We start from the raw sequence: 18244 nt of genomic DNA, 5'->3' as shown, positions 1-18244 counted from the left end.
TTAAGAGCTCTAAAAATTTAAGCCAGGTACAGCCCATGCCTGGAGTCCTAGCTACTCAGAAGCTGAGGCAGGAGGATTGCTTGAGTCTAGGAATTCGAGTCCAGCCTGGGCAACAAAAAGAAATCCCTCCCACATCCCCTTGAAAAAAAGCTCTAAAAATTTGAAATAGAGGATGCAGAAAATAACAAAAAACTACTAGACAATTCAAAAGAAGGTAGTTGTATCCTTGCCTAAGAAGCAAAGAACAGATTATTTTAGTTAAAAAACTTTTGGCTAATTTAACAAGTTTTTGAAAAACAACCAATGCCAGGATGAACGAGGGAATTTAGAAAAATAGATGAGGACTCAATAGCAAAATCTTTTTTTGTGATCAAATAAGAGTGACAGAACCATATTATGACTATAAATAAAAAGGTTCCACATTTTGAGGATCAGTGCAAAGTGAAAAATTTTGTATTACTGCAAATAAAGTAATCTGCAGCTGGCTTACTGACTATAAAAAAAACTCTTTTATTTATTACATAAACCAATCCTACTTCCGCTAAATGTAATCAGGTTCAAATATGACAACACTTTACACGAAATAATTAAACTATAGAGAGCTATACTTACCTGTATCAGGGACATCAGTAGGTCTCATAATTCTCCGAATCTGCTCCATAGATTGCAGGTCTGGTGACAATCCTAAAAATAAAAAGATGAGACATAGTACTGATAGCTAAAAATTTCAATATTTTAATAGTCACTGAATAAAAAGCATACAATCAAAATAGATTCACCATGTGAAATCAAAGATACTGAAAAGTGTCCCATTTAATGTCTTTTTTTTTTGGGACAGAGTCTTACTCCATCACCCAGGCTAGAGTGCAGTAGCGTGATCTCAGCTCACTGCAACCTACACCTTCTGGGTTCAAGCGATTCTCCTGCCTCAGCCTCCCAAGTAGCTGGGACTATAGGCGCGCGCCACCACACCCAGCTAATTTTTTGTATTTTTAGTAAAGACGGGGTTTCACCATGTTGGCCAGGCTGGTCTCGATCTCTTGACCTCATGATCCGCCTGCCTCGGCCACCCAAAGTGCTGGGATTACAGGCATGAGCCACCGCGCCTGGCTCCTTTTAACGTCTTAAAGGGCAATATAGTGTTATTAGGAATCCTACTCTGATACAATAAAGCATTATAATTTTTTTTTCCATTTTTCCCTACTAGGGAAAAGAAATTCCTTTATATTTCAAAAGACATCCTAAGGAAAAAAAAACCCACCATTCTTTTTTCCAATCATTCCCTGGCCTTCATAGAAACATAATCAACTGCAACCCTTCCTACCACTTTTGCCAGTTCTTACCACTAATCTTAAACATTTCAACTTCTAAGTGAAAGTGCCCCACTTGGTTCCCTAAGACTAAGACTTTCTTCTCACATCCCACTCCAACATGTTCATTATCTTCATGAAGTCACAAACTACTGATCAGAAGGATTAACAGGAAAAGCTCATAAAAATACTTTGCAATCTTTAAAGTGGTATATAAGCTACTATTCCTCTCTGGTAGGCAATCCAAGTATCATCACAAGGAATGAAGCTAAACATTCATATCCATACTGCTACACTTGTATCCTTAGCTAGACTAATGTACACAAACTACAATTCATTACGTGTTTAGTATCTACTGGAAAACATATTTCAATTAATACAGTGAATTATGTTCTGCCAGAGAATAAACCATTTATTACCTCAGACCTAGGCAAGTGCATCTAGCTTTTCAGCGTTTTTCCAGTTTAATTCTTCCCATATACTGATGAAAAACTAATTTTCTTAACACTATTTCCATTAAATTACTTCCCTGTACAAAAACCCAATATGGTTATTAAATCATTCATCAAACTCCTTTGCTCAATATTCAAATCTCCACAATCTGATCCCATCATTTCCCAGCATGTACTTGACCTTCTATCTAGTCAGGCCAGTTCTTACACACTCCCTAAACTAGCAACAAAAAGTGTCTCAAGTCCTTTTAACTTCTCCAAAGTCTATTTATCCTCTAAAACCCATGCCTCCATATACGTATGTGCTCAGTCCTTCCTCCTCCTGACTTCTCATAATTAGTGTCTTAGTAAGTTCTGACATATTAAGTACCTTTTATTATTCAATTATGTTCCATAAATATCTTAGCAACAGGTTTTTAACTCTTCAAGATCGTCAGATCATACATTATCTACATATTTTCATGGCATCTAGCCAGGTGTTAGACATATACATTAATTTTTCAAATAAACTTTCAAAATAAACTTCAAGCTTATTTCATAAGCCATACAGAGTAACTTACCAATCTACCAAAAATTATTTTATTTTATTGTTAACACTAAAGCAAACATACTATATGAAGCCTAGAATTCTTGATATATGTTAATATTAAACTCAATTTTATTTGGATTCTGATGAAAGATTTCAATATGGGCAGAAAGATAACGATCCTCTCATTTTCACTAACAAATAGCAGGGGTGTCTTTCTGTTAAAACTTGAGGCAAAGGAGACTTTCTCAAACAACTCTAGTTATCCTCTTTATATGTGAAACTGTATTTAAAGAAGTATTACATTTTCATTTATAAATAAATTTCTAATTATTAAAAGAGGTTTAGCCATGCTTAAAACGGTTTTAATCACTTGAGTTTTCACACCAGCACTGCTTTGTTTTCCACAGTCTCTTAATTATTATAGGTATTCTCCGAATAATAGAAGAATACAAAAAATCTGTAAGGTAAATTTACTAGTCTACCTCCATGACAACAGAAGATCTTCTCATCCACAATGGCTGCTATAGGCAGACAGTTAAAACAATCAGTGAAGGTCTTCCACAATTTAATATTAAATCTTCGTTTGCCTATAAAAAGAACAGATAGAATGAATTTAAAAATCTAAAACTGTTCTCATCAGTTATCTCAAAGCCACAGGATTATGAATGATTTCAATTTTCTTCTTCATGTTTATCTATAAAGAACTTTTTCTATAATGCATAAATGTTATTTACATACTTTTAAAAAGGCAACAACTATAATAAACATTCAATACCTTCAGTAAAGTTACCAAGACTTCAAAGATTGTGCTGGGGGGTAGGGGTGGGATGGGAAGATGTTGGTCAAAGAATACAAAGTATCAGTTGGGTAGTAGGAATAAACAGAAGATCTATTGTATAACATAGTGACTACAGTTAACACTATATTGTATCCTTGTAAAACACTAAATTTTAAGTGTTGTTTTCTCCCAAAATGCTAACTTTTTGAGGTAATGCATATGTTAAATCAGCTAGATTTAACCATTCTGCAATGTATATATACTTTAAGATATCATGCTGTACATTATAAATACATACAATTCCTGACAAAATAAACCTAATCAAATTTAACACTTAAAAAACAAAACCCAAAGACTGTGCTAGGTGTTTTATGAAATACATCAAACAATTTTTGTCTTTTAAGATCACTATAATACAGCAATTTTTAAACAGTCTAATAGGCTCTTGGCTCATTTTTTTCCCTTCAATATGTGGACTAAATACCTAGCCAAACAAGCAAGCAGAAGTGAAAGGGTGCCTCTGGAAACTGTCCATTTTAACACTAATGCATTGAGTAACACAGTATAAACTTACTGCCAAGGAAGGAAAATTTCCAAGTGTTTAACTGGTATTCTGTCTTGTGTGAATTACAACTTGGCATTATAGGAAGTATAAATAGAGGCACAAAGGCTATAATTTTCCTATAGCCTAGCATAAAAAGCTACGACAAAGACAACCTCAAGTGTATGTTCACCTTTTTAGAGTTACTCAATTTTTCTGAATTTGGTAATAAGGTACAACTACTAAGCTAGGGAAGGGATGAAAGACACAAGTACTAACTTCCTGTGCTTTTATGCCACCACCTGCCCCTTAATGAGTAAGTACATAACTCAAAGCACTGTTTACAAGTTGCTCTCCCATACATTATTTCATTTGATGTCATTTCTACCCCCAAGGACATTCTTGCCCATCTTTTATCCTTTAAAAATATACCTCCATTTCTGATGTAGCTTTAGGAAGAATGTTGTAGTTTGATGTACTCCAACCCATTTCCTCTGTTAGTCTAAGTAATTCAAACCACACACTACACCTCAGAAATAAAATACAATATAAAATCAAACACATAATCATTTCTATTAGAATGTAAGCTCATGGCCGGGCGCAGTGGCTCACGCCTGTAATCCCAGCACTCTGGGAGGCCGAGGTGGGTGGATCACCTGAGGTTGGGAGTTCAAGACCAGCCTGACCAACACAGAGAAACCCCATCTCTACTAAAAATACACAATTAGCCAGGCAAGGTGGTGCGTGCCTGTAATCCCAGCTAACCAGAAGGCTGAGGCAGGAGAATCGCCTGAACCCGGGAGGTGGAGGTTGCAGTGAGCTGAGATCGCGCCATTACACTCTAGCCCAGGTGATAAGAGCGAAACTTCGTCTCAAAAAAAAGAAAAGAAAAAAGAAAGGCTATTTTCATTAAGCACTGGAAGCCTGATAGAGCCTTTTTTCACTACAAGGACATACAATCCCAGCCAGGCTGATGACCTGCTATTTGGGTGGACAGGTAAGGCCAATCAGTGCTGGATAAACACTTGGGGGGAAAAAAAAAAGAATATAAGCTCCATGAGAACAGAGATAATCTGTATTGTGTCTTGCTTCATGCACTGTGTTCACAATCGTGCCTGGCACATATAACACACCCTCAAACTTCGTCAAATCATTATGTAAATCAAGGAGATATGAGTTTGAATAGGTCTCTAACATAATTAAGGACTGAAAAAAAGCAAAAATAGATTCTAATAGGGAAGACAGCAATAAAAAAAAGAATTCAATTTGAAAATTATAATTGATTCTAATTAACCAAACATATACTTACTCCCGTACTCTAATAAAACCAAAAGACCAAATTTGAATCTAGTAGGGTATTTTAATAATAACACTTGGAAACATACAATACCAAACCGGTGATTTCCTACTAATGAAAAAGAGAGTAAAATAAGGATACCCCAGAGTATTCAGTATCTTTGTCTTCCAAGGTTTATAGACACATATTTAAATTCTAATAATATTAAACTCTGACTTTTAAAGAGTTTCACAGAATTTCTCAATAATTCTCATGACACAGGACTAATAGAGCTTCTGTCATACCACAAGAATGCTGAGAGCTAAAACCTTAATGGACACTAGAAAACCAAGGGCCACTGTCTACGGTGACTTCTGTTTCACCTGAATAGTTTCTAAATAAACTAATTTTAAAAGAGCCTCTTCAGCCAGGTAAGCTGCAGCCAGTCAATCTGAAACATGACCAAGGAGATCTCAAGGAACCAATTTAATTAGTAACATGTTTCCCAGTTTCAGGTTCCTCTTCCTGGCCTATGCCTGATAGATCTTATTTTGAAAAAACTCTGAATCAAAGGAATTCTTTTGAACCGGAAAATTATTAGGCAGTATTTCCATAAATTACTTTTCTACGTCTTTATTTTCACTTACACTCATCATAGAATCCATAAATGCGATTGATGCTAGCACACTCATGGTTTCCTCTTAAGAGAAAGAAGTTCTCTGGATATTTGATTTTATAAGCCAATAGCAAACAAATGGTTTCCAAAGACTGCTTTCCTCTGTCCACATAATCTCCTAAAAAAAGATAGTTGGCTTCTGGTGGGAAACCTCCATATTCAAATAATCTCAGTAAATCCGTATATTGTCCATGAATATCTCCTAAAAAGAGAAAAAGTCAGTTTTAGAAAAACTGGTTACTGTTATAAGCAGCTTCTATGAAATGATTCCCAATGTTCACATCCTGTGTAATCCTCCCCTGCCCTTGAGTATGGGCTATATTTAGTGACTTCTAACAAGCAAAAGTGAGATGGGCTGTCACTTCCAAGATTAAGTTACAAAAGACTGTGACTTTCATCTTGCTTGCACTCTCTCACCTTCTTCCATGCTCGCTGATGAAACCAGCTGTCTAATGAAGCATCCCACGTAGCAAAGAACTGAGGGAGGCCTCTGACCAACAGCTCATTTGGAACTGAGGCTCTTAGTCCATCAGCCTATAAGGAACTGAATCCTTTCACAGTTCAACCTTCAGATGACTGCAGCCCGAGATCACGCCTTAATTGGAGCCTTGTGAGAGACCCAGAGCCAGAGGACCCACTAAGCTGTTCCTGAATTCCTGACCCACAGAAATTGTGAGATGGTAAATTAATGTTGCTGTAAGCCACAAAGTTTTGGAATGATTTATTATACAACAATAGATAACTAAAACAATCTTATTATCTTTAGTTTAACTTACGTCACTTTTTAACGCCAAATATGGAGACAAATAGTAAAACTTTAGAAATACGTAGTACAAATAACTTCTATTACCTTCAAGTTATTTCTATATTACATTTTAAAGAAACCTTCAAAGAATACTTTAATACTTAATTCTAATTTTAAGATCACCTCTATGACTACATTTGCTTCATTTAAGTTTATACAGGGGACTGATTACTTTCCCCAAATTCTGAACTACTACCTCTTACTTAAAGGTATGATATTCTAAGTTCATTGATCCATTCAACAAACATTTACTGGCCAGCTGCATGGCTCATGCCTATAATCCCAGCACTTTGGGAGGTCGAGGTGGGTGGATCACCTGAGGTCAGGAGTTCGAGACCAGCCTGGCCAACATGAAGAAACCCTGTCTCTACTAAAAATACAAAAAATCAGCTGGGCATGGTGGCACACGCCTGTAATCCCAGCTACTCAGGAGGCTGAGGCAGAAGAATCACCTGAATCCGGGAGCTGGAGGTTGCAATGAGCCGAGATCATGCCATTGCACTCCAGCCTGGGCAACAAAAGTGAAACTCTGTCTCAAAGAAAAACCAACCAACCAACCAAAAAACAAACATTTGCTTAGCTAGTATTTCTTATTTGCTGGGCACTGTAAAAAAGCCACTGTAAAACTTAAAAGAATACAAGTTATAAAGTAGCATAATCTTCAAAACAAATTTAAATAACATAAAAGTTAGAAGACACAGATGTTGCCATACTGACCCTCTAAATTATACACCTATTTTTCTCTAACCAGTGTAGTAAAATGCCCTTTTCTTGACATCCTTGACAACATTAAACATCAATCTTTGGTTTTCTTTTGTAATCTGACTAGAGTTGGAGACTTGTTTTAAATTGCACATCACTGATTACTAAAGAGGCTGAGGTCCTTATGCTTACTGGCCATTTGAATTTCTTCTAAGATCGTCCTCTTCCTATGTTACTTTTATATACTACTGTCTTTCTCTTATTTATTTCTAAGAACTCTTTATATATTATAAATAGAACTCCTTTTATCTCTTGTATATATAGCAAGTACTTTCATCTTGTCTGTAACTTGTCATTTTTATAAGTTTCAATTTTTATACACTTTTATTTAGTAAAGCCTACTGATCGGTTTTATACAAAATTTTCAGAAAATGTTTTCTCTAGATCATCCTCAATGTAAACATGGGAGGAAAAACATGATTCGAAAGAGTTGTTTCCAACTTTACCCATTTACATACCACAAATTTTCAGCGGTGCTTCCAATTCCAAAAGAATAGGCTGGCTGAGAAAGATCTCCCGAGACTTGATACATAAGCCCCGAACTTCTGCTTCAGTCATCTGCACAATCTTTCCTGGACGACATCCTCGTACTGACAAACAATAAATAAAACAGTCAGTTTTCTAAAATTTACTCATATAATAATCTTTTACAAAGAGTCATGCCCATATTTTAAAAATCAGAAAACTCACAAAGGCAGCAAACGACCCTATTTGGCCCCATGGTTTAAAATAATGTTATTCTGTGATCTTTGACTTCTATTTTCAATGTTACTGGCTCCTGATGATGCTCCTTAAGTCTGCTGTTGATGAAATGCAGTCCTGTTTTTTGCTGTACTGTGGCCATCCTGGGGCCTAGTAGCCAAAGAGACCTAAAAGATTTCAAGGCCGAGCGCAGTAGCTCACACCTGTAATCCCAGCACCTTGGGAGGCTGAGGCGGGCAGATCACCTGAGGTTGGGAGTTCAAGACCAGCCTGATCAACATGGAGAAACCCCATCTCTCCAAAATACAAAATTAGCCAGGTGTGATGGTGCATGCCTGTAATCCCAGCTAATCGGGAGGCTGAGTCAGGAGAATCGCTTGAACCTGGGAGGCGAGGTTGCAATTAGCTGAGATTGCCCCATTGCACTTCAGCCTGGGCAAGAAGGGCGAGACTCCGTCTCAAAAAAAAAAAAAAAAAAAGGTTTCGGAGCCCGCACCCTTTAAAGTGTGGCCTGTTTTCTTATCCTGCATCTAGTAGGATGTCAGAATAGCATCATTAAGAACAACGTGCTATGAAGAAAAGGAGATTAAATTGTAATTTTTAGTAGGTGATTTAGCTTCACACTTTCTTGGAATGTTACCAGCAGTCCCCAAAATTTTAGCTACTGCTATCTCCACTTTCTGATCAAAACAAATACAAAAAAGATATCAGCTATGTATTAAAATTTAACATATTGTTAATATTCCCAATAGAGCATTATATTAAAACCTCTAAAGGCTATTTAGATGGACTGAGGCATTTTTGCATTACTGAACCATAAGATAATATGGTTTCCAGTAACTTGTGGGATGAAAGGGAGTGGAATGGTGCATGGAGAAAGAGAGGAGTTCCTTACTTGCTCCACTGAACTCAACTTGTAATCATTTTCTCTCATCACCATCTCCCCTGACTCCCTTTAACCTTAAATTTACTGCTGAGCTCTCATTTAATCTTAAGTGAAAGGGCATTTAAGAAAAGAAAATAGGCTGGGAGCAATAGCTTGCACCTGTAATCCCAGCACTTTGGGGGGTCAAAGCGGGAGGACTGCTTGAAGCCAGGAGTTCGAAACCAGCCTGGGCAGCAAAGCAAGGCCCTGTGTCAACAAAAGACTTTTTTAAAAAACAGAATTAGCCTAGCATAGTAGCAGAGTTGCTTGAGGCCAGGAGGTTGAGGCTGCAGTGAGCTATGATGGCACTAGGGCATTTCAGTTTTGGTGACAGAGCAAGACCCTGTCTCTGCAAAATAAAAATAAAGGCTGGGCATGGTGGCTCACGCCTGTAATTCCAACACACTGGGAGGCCAAGGTGGGCAGATCACTTGAGCTCAGGAGTGAAAGGTCGCCCTGGGCAACATGATGAAACCCCATCTCTACCAAAATACAAAAAAATTAACTGGGCATGATGGTGCATGCTTGTGGTCCCAGCTACTCAGAGGCTGAGGTGGTTCACTTGACCCCAGGAGGCGGAGGCTGCAGAGAGCTGAGATTGTGCCACTGCACTTCAGCCTGGGTGAGTGAGACCCCATTTCAAAAGTAAAGTAAAATAAAATAAAAGTCCATATATTTCCTGCTAAAAATTGCTGATTCCTTTGTCAGGTCAATAAGAGGCTTTAAAAAAAAAAAAAAAAAGGCCTCCACATGCAAAAGTTATATATTCCATTAATATGTTAATATAAAAGCAAAAAGGAGGCAATAAAGAGGAGACACAGATAACATTCAAATGTGCTTTAGCAAATATGCTAGTTTATAAGACTATCCCTGAAATTCAAAACAATGATCCAGCAGAACTGCTTTTATTATGAGAACTGACGTCGTTTCTTTAGTGCTCATTCTCAAATATCAATTACCTACTTCTGATGCACATTTGGGGTTTTCTAACACCAAAAAGACATCTCAGCTTTAGTTTTAAATGTGGAAGATTTTAGTTTAAGAAAAAAAAAAAAAATGTGGCCGGGCGTGGTGGCTCACACCTGTAATCCCAGCACTTTGGGAGGCCGAGGTGCGTGGATCACCTGAGGTCAGGAGTTTGAGACCAGCCTGGCCAACATGGTGAAGCCTTGTCTTTACTAAAAATACAAGAATTAGCCGGGAGTGGTGGCGGGTGACTGTAATCTCAGCTACTTGGGAGGCTGAGGCAGGAGAATTGCTTGAACCCAGGGGGTGGAGGTTGCAGGGAGCTGAGATCGTGCCATTGCACTCCAGTCTGGGAGACAAGAGCAAAACTCTGTCTCAAAAAAAAAAAAAAAAAAAAAAAAAAGTATTTGCCTTGGAAGAATTAAAGGTCTCAGACTGCTTTCAGACAACAAACACACAGCTAAAAGTACTTACAAACTGTATTAACTCATTCAACAAATGCTTGAGAGCCTACTACGTATCAGTTGTTCATAGAGATAATAGCAATGAACAAGAAAAACGGTAAATTATCAAAACTTAGTTGTAACTTGACTACTAAGTCAAAAGACTAATGTGAGTCACTTCAGTATGTCAATTTAAAACATTCAAATGACAGTGGTGAATATTTTACCTAGTATTTATTTTACTCCCTCTGTATAATTTTGACTTCTCAAGTAATTGTGTAACTAACATTTTTACAGAGCTATAAAGTGCTTCAACTCGTAAGTCATGCAAATCCACAGAAACTAAAAATTTACCAAAATAAAAAACAAAAACACACTGCACAGAAACTTTGACTGTAGGATGCACATTTCTCCCTTAATTAATATTTCTGAAGTTGTGAGACTCTTGCAATTAAAAGCTTCTTACAATTATAATTGGCAGTCCCCCCCCAACTTAGTGGCACATAAAAGTGTATTTAATAATCAGTCACATCTGAAGAATTGATGAATGCAGTTAGAGAAGCTAAACGTTTTCCCAATGTTTAAAACTCTGATGAGTTTTAGAAATTAGAAATAAATTAGCCAAAGGTTGGACAGAATAAGGCAGATGTCTCAGGGCAATCCCAGCTGTCTTCCAATTCAAAAGTCCTGCTCCTTTATGTACTCTCAAGAGTTCTGAAAAAAGGAAGAAATCATCCAGGCAACCTGTTACATAGGGCAACTAGACTGCTATCGCAGCATCCATGAGGGATTCCAGTGTTTGGATATCTGAACTTTGCTGGATTTTAAGACACTATAAATCGGCATACTTCATTAGGTACAAAGCACCTTCACATCAATCATTTCATTCAATCCTTTTCACACTCCAGGATCTGAAAAGGGAAGCGATTATCTCCACTGCACAATGACAGAGATTAAATAACTCGCATAAGATCACAGTGCCCAGGTTTTATAAGACTGATGGGAGTGAGAAGCAGCAGAGAAGGATTCAGAATCAGTCTTCTAACTCAAAGGCCAGTACTTTTTCCACTTCACCACGTAACATTTTTGGATCAAAAATTTCCTAGAAATTTTCACATGTTGTAATTTCAGACCAGATAAAATCCCATTATAGCAAATATCTACCATACTTATTACTGTTTAGAAAATATTTTAACATTTTACATACATATAGTATACTAACTTTACGGGTGTAACTCAATGAATTTTAAACTATCTATATACCTAACCACCATCCAGATCAAGATACAGAATGCTTCCTGCAACCCTGAAGATTCCCTTGTGCCCTAACCATGACAGTAATGCCTAAGGTTACTATCCTTACTGCTACCAGTATATATTGATTTGATATATTTATGAATTAGACTTTTAGACAAAAAGAAACATGAGAATGCTCTTTTGCTCATTATTGCATCTGTGACACACACCCATATAATTGTGTTTAACAGTCACTTGATATACAAGCTGAGAATCCCTAATCTGAAATCCAAAATGCTCCAAAACCCAAAACTTTTTTAGTGCTAATATGATGCTCAAACAAAATGCTCACTGGAGCATTTCAGATTTCAGATTATCCAATTAGGGATGCTTAACTGGTAAGTATAATGCAAATATTCAAAAATCTGAAAAAATCCAAAATCCAAACACTTGGGGTCCCAAGCATTTTGGATAAAAAATATTCAATCTGTATTCCATTGTATGAATATATGACAGTATCTTTACTACTCTATTTGGATTATTTCAAGTTTGGGGCTATTACAAATGCTATGAATAGCCATGGACATATTTATCTTAGGCATGTATATAACAAAGCAGTAGAACTTCTCAGGTCACAGAGAAGGCTTATTTTATTAAGTAGCAGACACCATCAGTTTCCCAATGGCTATACCAATTCATAATCCTCCTAACACCATTGCTCCACATCTTTACCGATACTGCAAATTATCAGTATTTTAAATTTTAGTCATTTTGTTGGGTGTATGGTGGTATTTGTTGGATTTAATTTGATATCCCCAAGGACGAAAGTTGTTGAGTACCCTTTTTCTTTTTCCTTTTTGAGATGGAGTCTCACTCTGTCACCCAGGCTGGAGTGTAGTGGCATGATCATGGCTCACTGCAACCTCCACCTCCCCGGTTCAAGGATTCTCCTGCCTCCTGAGCAGCTGGAATTACAGGTGCACACCACCACGCCCAGCTAATTTTTGTAGAGACAGGGTTTCACCATGTTGCTCAGGCTCATCTCGAACTCCTGACCTCAAATAATCTGCCCACCTCGGCCTCCCAAAGTGCTGGGATTACAGGCGTGAGCCACCGCGCCTGGCCATTGAGTATCTTGTTCGTGTGCTTAATAGACCATTTAGGTTATCCTTTTCTTTTTTTTCTTTTTTTTTTGACAAGTCCATTTTAAGTCTTTTGTTCATTCTTTAAAACTGGACTTTTTCCATCTCAACGCTATCTTTTGATGAACAGAAGTTCTTTAATGAATTTAAATCTTACAACATCTTAATTTACTCAATCTTTTTTTGGTTAAGGCTTTTTGCATCTTATTCAATAAATGTTTGCCTTCTCTAAAGATATTTCCTTATGTTTCCTTCCAGATATTTTATTGTTATAGCCCACTTCATTCTATAACCCATCTCAAATTAATTTTGTGCATGGTTTGATGTAAAGGTCAAGGTTTTTATCCAAGCAGCTATCCAGTTGATTCAGCACCATTTATCATAAAGATCATCCTTTTCCCCAGTGAACTGCAATGGCAGCTTTGTAGAAAAATCAGGTGACCATACAGGAACAGGTCTGTTTCTAGCCACTTATATAGCTCATTACCCCATTTGTCTATTTTTTCATCAATACCACAATGTCTTAATTACTATAGCTTTTTACAAAGTGTCAGTATCTAGTAATATAAACATCCCAATTTTGTTATTTAGATTTTCCTTTTGAACTTTCAAATACGTTTTAAAATTGGCTTGTGTCTATCCCCTCCACCCCCAAACTTGTGAGGTTTTAAATTGGGAATAAGGCTGGGTGAGGTGGCTCATGCCTGTAATCCCAGCACTTTGGGAGGCCGAGGTGGGTGATTCACCTGAGGTCAGGAAGAGACCAGCCCGGCCAACATGGTGAAACCCCCCTCTACTAAAAATACAAAAATTGGTCAGGCGTGATGGCGGGCGCCTGTAATCCCGGCTACTCAGGAGGCTGAGGCAGGAGAATCGCTTGAACCCACAAGGCGGAGGTTGCAGCAAGCCCAGATCACACCATTGCACTGCAGCCTGGGCAACAAGAGTGAAACTCCGTCTCAAGAAAAAAAAGAAAAGGAATAAATAGGTTAAATCTAGAGAGAATTGACATGTTCACAATTTCAAGTCTTCCAATCCACGAATATGGTATCTCTCCATTTATTTATTTCTCTCAGCAATGTTGTACACTCTAGTATGGCAGTTTTTCAGTTTTTCATTAAACTGATTTTGGCTGACATCTGTGATGTCATTTCTTTCAAATGTACTGAGGTCTGCTTTATGGTATAGTATACGGTATATTTCAGTAAATGTTTCATACATATTTGAAAAGCATATATATCCTGCAATTATTGAGTGAAGTGTTCGATGTCTGCCAAGTAGGTCAGGGTGGCTGTGTTGTTGAAACCTTTATCCTTGCTGATTTTTTCCTGTTTGTTCTACTAGTTACTGAAAGAGGGGCACTGATCTACTACAGTTGTGGTTTTAACTTTTTATAACAGTTGTCAACCTTTCCTTTTAGTTTTAGACCTATATTATTACATACATAAAAATTTAAGATATTTTTCCATTAAATTTATCCTTTTAGCATTATACAATGCCCTTCTTTGCCTCTAGTGTTACTTCCGGTTTTAGCTTTTTCCAACATAAATATAGCCAACTCAGATTTCATTTGATTAATGTGTGCATGATATTCCCTCCCCCTGCCCCCCCCCTTTTTTACTTCCTCATTTGTGTCCTTAGATTTAAAATATATCCCTTGTAAACAGTATCTATAATAGTTAGGTCTTCTGATCTTTGCATTAATTTCAATGTTTGCTCCTTTTTTTTTTTTTTTTGAAATGGAGTCTCTCTCTGTCACCAAGGCTGGAGTGCAGTGGTATGATCTCGGCTCACTGAAACCTTTGCCTCCCAGATTTCAAGCAATTCTCCTGCCTCAGCCTCCCAAGTAGCTGGGATTACAAGTGCCCACGCCCAGCCAATTTTTGTATTTTTAGTAGAGACGGGGTTTCACTATGTTGGCCAGGCTGGTCTTGAACTCCTGACTTCAGGCGATCCGCCCGCCTTGGCCTCCCAAAGTGCTGGGACTACAGGTGTGAGCCACTGCACCCGGCCAATGTTTGCTCCTTTCACACTCAATATAATGACCGACGAAGTTGGGTTTAAGTCTACCATTCTGTCATTTGTTCTGTTTGTCCCATCTATTCATTCCTTTCTCCTTTCCTGCATTTCTTTAGAGTAATCAACTATTTTTTTACTATTCCATTTTCTCCTCTACTAGCTTTTCATTATACATTCTTTTTTCATTCAGAGGCTGCTCTAGAGATTACAAATACTTTTGACTGATTACCACCCTCCAATCTTTTGTTCTACAGTTGTATTTCTGTTTCCACGTTTTAAATCCCACAAGCCACAACTATTATTTTAAACAGAATTTGTACTTACTCACATTCATCCTTACCATTGTTCATTTCTTTCTGTAGTTCTTTGCTTTTATGTTATTTTCTTTCAACATGAAGAACTTGCTTTAATATTCTCTAGTGCCAGCATATCAGCAATATATTTTCAGTTTTAGTTTGCCTTTATTTTACTTTACTACTGAAGAATATGCTCACTAGATTTAGAATTCTAGCCCAGCCTGACCAACATGGAGAAACCCTGTCTCTACTAAAAATACAAAATTAGCCAGGCGTAGTGGCACAAGTCTGTAATCCCAGCTACTCAGGAGGCTGGAGGCAGGAGAATTGCTTGAACTCAGGAGGTAGAGAGGTTGCAGTGAGCCAAGATCACGCCATTAGCCTCGGCCACGAGAGCAAAACTCCATCTCAAAATAAAGAATTCTACGTTGTCGTTTTTTTCTTTCACTACTTTAAAGAGAATGCCATTCTATTGTCTTCTGTCTTCCACAGTTTCAGGTGATAGATCAGCCATCATTCGTATTATTGTTCCCTGAAGCTAATGACTTTTTTCTTCTGACAGCATTTAAGATTTTCTTTCTCTTGGATTTTTAGCAGTTGTGTTCACCATGATTTTCTTTCTATTTACCCTGCTCGGAATCACACAGCTTCTTTAATACAGGCTGATACCTCTGTTTTGGAAAATTATTAGTCAATATTCCCATCCCATTGTATGTCTATCTCCTCTCTTTCTAGGATTCCTATTATACCTGACAGACCTTTCCACTGTCTATCAGAAATATATTAGTCTCTCACGCTCTCTTCTCTACTTTGTTTTTTTTCTGTCAGCACTAGATAATTTCTGTTGGTTTTTTGGACAATTCAGTTTCATTAGCTTGTCCAAAATAGCATATCTATTTTGGTGAATGAAATACTGAATTATGGGTACAAAATTGTAGAAATTTTAGATAAGACCTTTCTCCAAAGAAGGCTGTTTCCTTTTAGCAGCAGCATAGCAGTAACTCATTTTCCTGAGGGCTGGTCTGTTTTAGTTTTGCCTTCAATCTTAAGGAGTGGTCATGATAGGGTCACAATGGACAACTCACGGTGTAATAAGGCCTCTCTAACTTGGCAGGATTTGAACTTCCATTTTTGCCTCTCTGGCATTAGATAGATACTGAAATGTCTGTTCAGATCTTTAGCTTCTCAGCTACTGTTTTCTGCTGGGTTTCTTCTCTTGCTTATGTGTACCTCTGAAGTCAGTCAATGACTTTAGAGGGATCTGACTGCAGACTTGAGGTTAGATTCTATGTGGTTCTCTCCTCTCCTGGACTTAAGCTTCAACTGCTTTAGTGGTCCCAAACTTCCACCTTTCTTCCTTAGCCCAGTGAGACTGTCACGTTTTATTTGGGATCATTTTCCCTATGCCACAAACTAGGAAATGCCTCCAGGGAAAGAAGCCAGGATGACTGGTGAGCTCACACTACATGCTTCCCTTGTCAAAGATCAAAACGTCTCAACAATTTTCTGTGTTGGTTGCCTCTTCAACAATGGAATGGCTGCTGAGAAGCACAAAAATGTGATTATGCATACACTAGAAATTCAGGTGATTACATTAAAAAATTTGAGGAATGACTTGTCAAGGACTAGACACCATGGCTCCTAACTCCAGTTTATTTCACCTGACTTAATCAGTCACACAACTTTGGTGGGAGCACCAAGGTTTCCTGACTTCCAGTAAGGTAATCTTTCTACAATCATGTTCACGTTAGGAAAGGCAGAAAAACAACACCAGTGTTCAGCAAACTAAGGCCAAGGGGTCAAATCTAGCACAATGCCAGTGTTTGCATGGCTTGGGGCCTACGAATATTTTTTTACATTTTTTAAATGATTGCAAAAAGCAAAACAAAAGAATCCTTTGTGACATATAAAAATTATATGAAACTCAAATTTTAGTGGCCATAAAGTTTTACTGGAGCATAGTCATTTATTTATCACTCGACACATTCATGATATAATGGCAGAGCTGAGCAGCTGTGATAGACCACATATGGTACTCTCAACAATTCACACTGCTTTTTGGTACGTCACAAATTATAGAGATGAGGTTACAACCTGGCAGCGTCATAGGTGTCACGATTATTGCTGCACAGCAACATTTTACTTACTTTTACTACCAGTGCATACTCATCAAGACAAAGCAAGAAAAGTGGACTTTGAATGTTGTGTTTTGTAAGACACAATAAAGTGTTGATTATTTTATTATTTAATTGGGTGCTAAGGCATTGCAGTCATTATGTAGCTGTGCTAAAAAAAACACAACATATACTGATGTTATCAGATGGAGCACTCACCACAGCATTCCCAATTCATAGTAAAGCAATGGTGAGGGAGGTTTTTAAAAAATTAAAACGAAATCTCATCACAGCAGGATTTCTTCACAAAAATGAAAATGAGTCCGCAACTCAAGTTTCCAAGTGGCCCATTTGTTAGCCAAGTTAAGTCATTTATCAATGGTGGGTTAATTAAATTGTGTCCGATTGGAAAAGCTGAAGAATTATGTATGTCTTGAGACAATAAACTTTTAAAGGCCATCAGCCTTTCTGTAAAAAGGGTGTAAAAAAGAGTTGAAGACATTGTGAGCAAAATTAGTAAACAATTAAAAAACAAGACAAATGGTTCTGAGTGGTGTTCCCTGCCTCTTGATGACAGGTGTTAGCAATACTTGTTATTTGGGAAGCCAATCCTGATTTGAAGTGACTGAAAAGTTACCCTCTATAAATAATCTATGTGGAACCAACTACAGGCAAGAATATTCTCAAAGCAGCTGAGAAAAACTATTTTAGTACAACCTGAAGTGGAATCTGCTAAAATATGTCACAACTGATGATGGTAAAGTAGAAAAATACTTAGTTGGACTATTTTACAAAATCTCAGAAAATGTAGGATGTTTGAAGTCTGATGCAGTTTTTTTGTGGAAAAATATCTTAATCAGGTATTACTGAACCAGAAACATCAAGGATCAACTTCATTTGTTCTCATGAACTTAACCACTGTCAGTTTCATGAGTATTTGCAAGTAATAAAAGCTGTATATCCTCATTTGGCCAACCATACAGGATTTTGATGGCTCAGCAGTGACAGCTTTATTGCAATTTATTTGCATTCAGGGCTGATACTAAGTTTTTTCTAAACAAGAAGAACCACCCTCAATCACTATTACCAAACACAGAAGAGTTTTAGAAATTAGATTTTGCAGCAAATCTAGTAATTTCTCACCCTTTTAATTTCAGGTAGCCTCCATTCTACAAAATAGAATGAAAGCTCCCCTGAATGTTTTAAAATAAATTCAGCCTAAAATTATAAGGCAAAAAATATATATATGAGAAACTTTTATTGTGGTAAGTC

The 18244-nt window shown here is 37.4% G+C and overlaps 1 protein-coding gene across 2 annotated transcripts in view; it reads right to left on the bottom strand.

Moving 5' to 3' along the window:
* The window catches only part of LOC105479729 (protein phosphatase 1 catalytic subunit beta), a 49916-nt gene that overhangs the window by 16596 nt on the left and 15076 nt on the right, over window positions 1–18244 (bottom strand). For both annotated transcript variants that reach the window (XM_011737894.3, XM_071076447.1), the window contains exons 3-6: window positions 7588–7719; window positions 5534–5764; window positions 2774–2878; window positions 613–684 (exon numbers count right to left, since the gene is read on the bottom strand). In XM_011737894.3, coding sequence (XP_011736196.1) covers window positions 613–684; window positions 2774–2878; window positions 5534–5764; window positions 7588–7719 — 540 coding nt within the window. The remainder of the gene's footprint in view (window positions 1–612; window positions 685–2773; window positions 2879–5533; window positions 5765–7587; window positions 7720–18244) is intronic.

Source organism: Macaca nemestrina, chromosome 13, assembly GCF_043159975.1.
Source record: "Macaca nemestrina isolate mMacNem1 chromosome 13, mMacNem.hap1, whole genome shotgun sequence".
Taxonomy (NCBI): Eukaryota; Metazoa; Chordata; class Mammalia; order Primates; family Cercopithecidae; genus Macaca; species Macaca nemestrina.
This window is presented reverse-complemented; position numbering and strand designations above follow the sequence as displayed.